Source organism: Penaeus chinensis, chromosome 10 (assembly GCF_019202785.1).
Source record: "Penaeus chinensis breed Huanghai No. 1 chromosome 10, ASM1920278v2, whole genome shotgun sequence".
In the NCBI taxonomy this organism is placed as follows: Eukaryota; Metazoa; Arthropoda; class Malacostraca; order Decapoda; family Penaeidae; genus Penaeus; species Penaeus chinensis.
Genome location: NC_061828.1, coordinates 23,134,694 through 23,142,193, shown reverse-complemented (window position 1 = coordinate 23,142,193; position 7,500 = coordinate 23,134,694). Strand labels below are relative to the sequence as shown.

At 39.9% G+C, this 7,500-nt stretch overlaps 2 protein-coding genes across 2 annotated transcripts in view; both read left to right on the top strand.

Moving 5' to 3' along the window:
• LOC125029901 (pupal cuticle protein 36-like) overlaps nucleotides 1-695 on the top strand; it is a 1,332-nt gene extending 637 nt beyond the window's left edge. The window contains exons 2-3 of the mRNA XM_047620086.1: nucleotides 1-83; nucleotides 171-695. The exon at nucleotides 1-83 is cut by the window's left edge and continues 432 nt beyond it. Of these exons, the coding sequence (XP_047476042.1) occupies nucleotides 1-83; nucleotides 171-543 (456 nt within the window). The 3' untranslated portion in view covers nucleotides 544-695. The remainder of the gene's footprint in view (nucleotides 84-170) is intronic.
• A 1,965-nt stretch (nucleotides 696-2,660) lies between these two features.
• LOC125030005 (pupal cuticle protein 20-like) lies at nucleotides 2,661-4,309 on the top strand. Its single transcript, XM_047620216.1, has 3 exons — nucleotides 2,661-2,700; nucleotides 3,172-3,722; nucleotides 3,810-4,309. The coding sequence occupies exons 1-3, from the start codon at nucleotides 2,692-2,694 to the stop codon at nucleotides 4,156-4,158; spliced, it is 909 nt and encodes a 302-aa protein (XP_047476172.1). The 5' UTR covers nucleotides 2,661-2,691; the 3' UTR covers nucleotides 4,159-4,309.
• Nucleotides 4,310-7,500: the final 3,191 nt, after the last annotated feature.

The window sequence follows — 7,500 nt, the reverse complement described above, 5'->3', positions numbered from 1 at the left end:
GAAACTGCAAACGGCATCATTCGTGAGGAACAAGGAGCCCCACAAGGAGAAACTGGAGCCGTAGCACAGCAGGGTGCTTGGTCGTAAGTGTGACATTTGCTTTTGGTAAGATTATATCTAAACCATATTCTCTTCTTCAGACGGAAAGTCAATATGTTTCCTCATTTCAGATTCACCTTCCCTGATGGCACTCCAGCTGACTTCAGCTTCGTTGCTGATGAAAACGGTTTCCGCGTGGAGTCCGACCTTCTGCCTACACCCCCTCCCCTCCCACCACACGCCATCGCCCAGATCGAGAAGGCTCGTCTGGAGGATGCCGCCGCTGCAGCTTCTGGTGGCCGGCCAGGCTCTGGCTCTGGACAGTTCTCTGGCTCAGGCTTTGGCGCCGGCCAATCAGGCTTTGGTTCAGGACAGTTCTCGGGATCTGGCCAATCAGGTTTTGGTACCGGTGCTGGCCAACCAGGATTTGGGTCTTCTAGTGGCCAATTCTCAGGTTCAGCTTCCTCCCAACAAGGACCCAGTACCGCATATGGTTACCCATAACTGAACCATAATGATAATGCGACCTAATATCTGCTGCCGCTTGTGACCCATCGATATCGCAATACCTTTCAGCCTTCAGTATTGGAGATGAGATATACCTGTAACGCTTACTAGTGAAGATGCATGTTTACATTAAATGTGTATTCATATATTATACTGTTTATCTACACCCTTTTTATTGATCGAAATTATGATTAATAGTCGATGGAGCGATATAATTATGGAGGCCAATGAGACATATTCAAATGCATGTTCTTATGCACCCGTTCATACAAAGACAAAATGAGGGAACTAGACGAATCTGCCTGTCTTGGATATGTTGGATCCTTAAAAAGGAGTTAATAATCAACAATGATAATATATACTATGTATATGTATGTATGTATATATCTATATACATATATACATATGTATATTTACTACTATTTGTAGGCTTTGGAATACATTGCTTTCAGAGATTGTAGCTTCTCCGACTCTTTATCAATTTAAGAGATCAGCTAATATGTTTTACTACGTAAATATGTGATGATTTTCCATCTTATCATATTTTCTTAGCTGTGTTTTGACCTGCACTGACACTTTTGGTGGTATAATTCTCGATTTTTTTTTTCAGGATATTTAAATATATATATATGTGCCACTCATATGTGTGTGTATATATACCTACATATGAGTGGTATATATTTACGCATACACAGGTGTGTGTATATATGTGCTAACAAATATAGTGGTTACTTTTATCGAATACGAAATTCAATATCAATCTCGAGATATCCAGTAATTTATATATATATATATATATATATATATATATATATATATATATATATATATACATACATATATACACAAACGCACACATACATATATAGAGAGAGTGAGAGAGACTGTATGTAAATCTATTATGTGGGATACTTATAAAGATGAGTTCAACAAATTATTTTTCATTTTCAATAAGACGATAATGCCGCTGATGTTCCTGGTGGGCGTGGGTTACAGTCTCCTGGCTCCCCCTTTCGGGCAGAATGAATATTTTTGACAAAATACGAAATAATGACGTATCAATCAGCCCAGTCATTGAGGTAAGAGTCGCTTTCAGTGGTGGTTAAAGGAGACGTAGATAGAGTTTCCTGTCTCAGAAAAAGAAAACTTTGCAACTCAACCTGGACCCTGGAGCATTCCGAGTCGCCTTTTTTTCTTCTTTTGTTGATTCTAAGCAGCTAACACTTAATAATTATGTTTATTGCATGTCTGGAATGATACATTTTTTTTATTGCTTTCGACCACTCGATCTTAATTTTTATCTTTTATCCAAAGAGGTTTAGACTCCAGGGTGAGTTGCCAATTTTTATTTTAGTAAGATTGGACAGATAGCGTAATATATATAGAGAGAAGGGTAAGAAAAAAGGGGAGAAAAAGAAGAAAGAGAAGGGTAAGAGATCGAAAGAGAGATAGAACCCTAGAGAGAAAGAAGGAAAGAGAGGGAAAGGGGTTGAGAGAGAAAGATGGGGGGGAGGGAGTGATTGAGTGTGAGAAAGGAAAGAAACAGAAAAAAAGGGGAAAAAACGGAATTAGTGAGGGAGAGTGATTACGTTAGAGATAAAGGGATGGAACCGGAAAAAGAGGGAAAAAAGACATACGCGGGGGGGGGGGGGGGAGGCAAAGAGATAGGATCGAGTGGAATGTTAAAGAGGGAGAAAAAATGTGTGAGAGAAAGAGATAGAAAAGGGGAAACGTAAGGGAGAGAGACAGATCGGAATGAATGAAATGTTAGATAGGGAGAAGGGAAGAGAGAGGTAGGGAAAGAGAGCGAGACAAAGGGGGAGACCGAAAGAGAGAGAAAGAGAGACAGATGGGACGTAGTGAAATGGAATTATTTTGGAAACAAATCAAGTTCAGAGAGTAAAGGATATTTAGAAAGTGATCGTGACAACTAGGAAAACACAACAGAGTATGAAAAAAGACCTTGTGTATTGATGAAATAATCGGGAGAATATCATCTGGGCTAGTATGACATTATCCATCGTGTGTACGTGCGTGCGTCCGAGTGCATGTCCCGGGAATGAGAGAGAAATGCCAGAGTCTGAGTATATAAGAGTCCGGTTCCAGCATGAGCATCAGTCAGTCCGACCGCTTCATCGGATAACCATGTTTGCGGTAAAATTCAAACTTTTTGAAAGAAAATATGCACACAGTTACATGCATAAATGATATGTATATATATAAATATAAATAAATAAATGTATTCATATATACATATACATATATGTATACATACATGTGTGCGTACGTGTCTGGATATATAAAATAAACACATGCACATACACACACAGACAAACACACATGCACGCACACACACACAAACACGCACACACACACACACACATATATATATATATATATATATATATATACATATACAGTATATATGTGTGTATAAACATACACACATATACATATATATTTATATATTTATATATGTGAATATATGTACATGTAGATATATCTATAAACTTTTTCTTTTTTTTATTAATACAAGCATATATGTATTGTTATACACACTCACACAGAGAAAGACAGGTGAATATATATTTGAAATAAGTAATGATTTTCTCCTTCCATCTTCAGAAACTCGTGATATGCGCTGTGGTGGCCGCTGTGGCATCACTACCTCAAGGTTCACCGTCTAGATCCTACGGACTTCCCAGTGGAAGTTCATCCGGCGGTTTCGGTGGAGTAGGAGGTGGACCTGGAAGTGGAGCTGGAGGCAGTGGAGGATTCGGAGGTGGAGCTCCTGGGTCAGGCAGTGGAGGATTCGGAGGAGGAGCTCCTGGGTCAGGCAGTGGAGGGTTCGGAGGTGGAGCTCCTGGGTCAGGCAGTGGAGGGTTCGGAGGTGGAGCAACGGGAGGATTTGGGGGTGGAGCTCCTGGTTCCAGTAGTGGCGGCTTCGGCAGTGGAGCCACTGGAGGATTCGGCGGTTCCTCGGGAGGCTTCGGTGCTGGTGGTTCTGGAGCTGGAGCTTCAGGTCCTTTCATTCCCATCATTACCGACGATCGCCAAGGCCCCGATGAGTTCGGAAACTACAACTTCAACTTCGAAACTGCAAACGGCATCATTCGTGAGGAACAAGGAGCCCCACAAGGAGAAACTGGAGCCGTAGCACAGCAGGGTGCTTGGTCGTAAGTGTGACATTTGCTTTTGGTAAGATTATATCTAAACCATATTCTCTTCTTCAGACGGAAAGTCAATATGTTTCCTCATTTCAGATTCACCTTCCCTGATGGCACTCCAGCTGACTTCAGCTTCGTCGCTGATGAAAACGGTTTCCGCGTGGAGTCCGACCTTCTGCCTACACCCCCTCCCCTCCCACCACACGCTATCGCCCAGATCGAGAAGGCTCGTCAGGAGGATGCCGCTGCTGCAGCGTCAGGTGGCCGGCCAGGCTCTGGCTCTGGACAGTTCTCTGGCTCAGACTTTGGTTCAGGACAGTTCTCGGGATCTGGCCAATCAGGTTTTGGTACCGGTGCTGGCCAACCAGGATTTGGTTCTTCTAGTGGCCAGTTCTCAGGTTCAGCGTCCTCACAAGGACCCAGCACCGCCTATGGTTACCCTTAAATTGAATCACAATGATAATGCGACGTAAAATCTGCTGCCATTTCTGACCCAGCGATATCATATTTTTTTAGCCTTTATTATTAGAGATAAGATATAACCATGATGCTCACTAGTGAAGTTACATGTATATATTAAATATGTATCCATAAAATACTTTATTTTTCTGCATCCCTATTAAGAATCAATGATAATTATTAACAGTGATATATCATATATGTTTTATAAGATAAACGTACTTGCAGATGGAGTTTATTCATATTGATTAAACATGATGTACCAATCCTGTTACATGGTTTTGGATTATTTTTGCAAAGTTACAAGTCGTGGATACTCCCACTGCTGATGTGGATGCAGTGACCAGCGAGGATCTGGTTCTAGGTGCTCGTGTGGTCCGTCCTTTGATGTTGGTCACGCATTTAAAAGCAAGGTGTCTATATTTTTCGTCATACAGTAGTGCACGAAATAGCTAAAAGAAAGATTTTTCCCCTGGAGTTATTGTAGAATCCACTAAATTGTCACTGCAAAGCGAAATATTAGTCTATCAAAAAAATCAACAAACGAAGCTCAAGTGACCCTATATTTTAAAGGATTCTAATTCTGAGCACCTGTGCAATACATATATTTTGATGTTAAAAACTAAACAATCGCCGTCTGATCGCAATATTAACCAATACATTTTTTGAGGGATGCTAATATTTCCTATAAGGACTAAATATCCTACCTATAGAGTCTTATTCAGGGAAAATAAAGCGTCCCTATGAATAATGACGAGCACAGCTCATCATGTGTATGTCTCAGGGGCATGCAATCGTTACTAAAAGTGGCATATTTATCAGAATATAAAGAACTACGAAATGTTAAATTTTTCATGGTTATATATAAAAATTTTTGGGATTGCGACACCGTATTTTTTATTTCAAAACACTGCATAGCCAGAAAAATGCAGTATGTTTAGTAGATTTGTATATGTTCTTTAGGACACATACAATTATTTATATCCACATGTATATACATATATTTGCATATATATACATACATATACACATATATATACATATATACACATACACACAGTATATAAATATGTATGCATTCTCTCTCTCTCTCTCTCTCTCTCTCTCTATATATATATATATATATATATATATATGTATGTATTCTATATTTGTATATATATATATATGCATGTATTATGTATTCTACATGTAGAATTTGTATATATAATATATATATAGTATACGTTTATATACATATACTGTTACATGTAAATTTGTACTGTTATACACATGTATGCAGAGAAAAATGAAAACATTTCTACTCATCTTCAGAAAGTTATATGCGTTGCGCATATAACTGGCCGCCGTGGCATTGTCGTGATCTATAAGATTAACCGTCGATCCTTATTACGAAATTTTTAGCTGCCACCACCTGGTTAATTCGTCCCGGAACGTAAGTTAATGTTCGTAATGTAAGAGGCATGTAGAAGAGCGTAAGTAAAGCTAGAGAAAGCAAGTGTAAGTGCACAGAAGGTACCAAGGTTCGAGGGTCAACACTGCGGTTAGCATGGTTATGGAGTGCGTGTCGACCTAAAGCCGATAACGGGTGCAGACTTATGGTATTGAAGTTGACCATCAAATTACTTTAATTCTTAAAGTCCTTTGAACGCGAGGGGATACATAATGGGGTCTTAAACAAGAAATCAAATTACAAAAGTTTATTAAAACCGTAAAAATCTATTGAAAAGAGAAATCATAACAATTTATTAAAAATTGAGATTCACCATCCTCGAGCACCCCCAAATATGCAGGAGTACTAAAAGGCAAAAATAATTTGCTCTGAACATTAAATAGGTCACAAAAACACTAAACACAAACACATTAAAAAGGAATACAAGTAAAAATGCAACTATCCTAAAAATGTACCAAAAGACTGACAAAACCTCCGCAAAGAGAAAAGAGCACATCACCTCATTAAAAAGAGTAAGAAAAGTAAAAAAGATTCCATCTTACCGCCTCTTAGCTCGTTACCCTTGCGACCATAGACCAGCGCCCCACGGCTAAAAGATGCTCTCTCTCCCTTGACCTGGTCCTCCAGGACCTATATATAGCCCTCCCTAGCAAGCATGATTGCAAAATGAGGGGAATCTCGGGTCAAACAGGATGAAGGCCGCATTACTGTCAAGAGAGGGCGGTGTCTTCCCCTCTTAAGAAAGTCCTCATTCCCTCTAAAATGCAGCAAAATGTGATTTCCTATGCGGATAGGTAAAAAAAAAAAAAAAAAAACGGGAATAAAACGTAATATAATCGCCTCGCATTTGTTCTTAGGAGGGGAAACTGGCTGTAGAGCCACCAGAAATTTAATTTGTTTCCTCATTTCAGATTCACCTTTCCTGATGGCACTCCAGTTGACTTCAGCTTCGTTGCTGATGAAAACGGTCTCCGCGTGGAGTCCGACCTGCCCACACCCCCTCCCCTCCCACCACATGCCATCACCTAGATGGCGTGTGGCTCGTTAGGAGGATGCTGTCGCAGCAGTTCCTGGTGGCTCTGGCTCTGGACAGTTCTCTGGCCCAGACTTTGGCGCCGGTCCAATCAGGCTTTGATTCTTCTAGTGACTAGTTCTCAAGTTCAGAATCTTCCCAATTAGGACCCAGCACATTCTGACATCAAATTTCCTCACTTGGATATATCATTTACTGTATTTCCATCAACCTCCATTGTAGCATGTGGTGATGTATCAATAACATATTCTGATGAATACACTAAATTCAGTGTTGGCGGTACTAAAATTGGTGCATATTAAAAAAGGAGGGGGGGGGGGGGTATTGAATGAGTTGGAGAAAGGGTTTACTAAGTGGACCCCTGTTTAGAGGAGAGGTGAGGTTCCCGTTTTGCATGCCTAAATGTCAATATTTTTGTGTCTATTCATGTAACATGTTTGGCATTGTTGTCTTGATTCTTGGTGATTATACACAATTGGTTTGTTTATTTGAGTGTGTTGAGCAGATACATGCAGAACGTTTTCTTGAAAGTAATTTCCTTTGTCTTCGAGAGTTCCCTAGGGAAAGCTGTGACTAAAGATAATTTGGCAAGTATTGATCCTAAAATAAGTAGATGTACAACAAAACATGAAATATATTCACAACCAGTGTTACCACTGCCTTTGCGTAAATATGAATTCATTCTGAAACGAATTAAAAAGTCTTATCCCCGCCTGGTGTTTAAAGAGCTGATAATCACTGATAACAGAATATGAGAGGGCTTAGTATAGTGCCTATAAGACACCTGAAGATACACGGACATATGCTCTGATGGGAAGTGACGAACATGTCTTGTGATACCG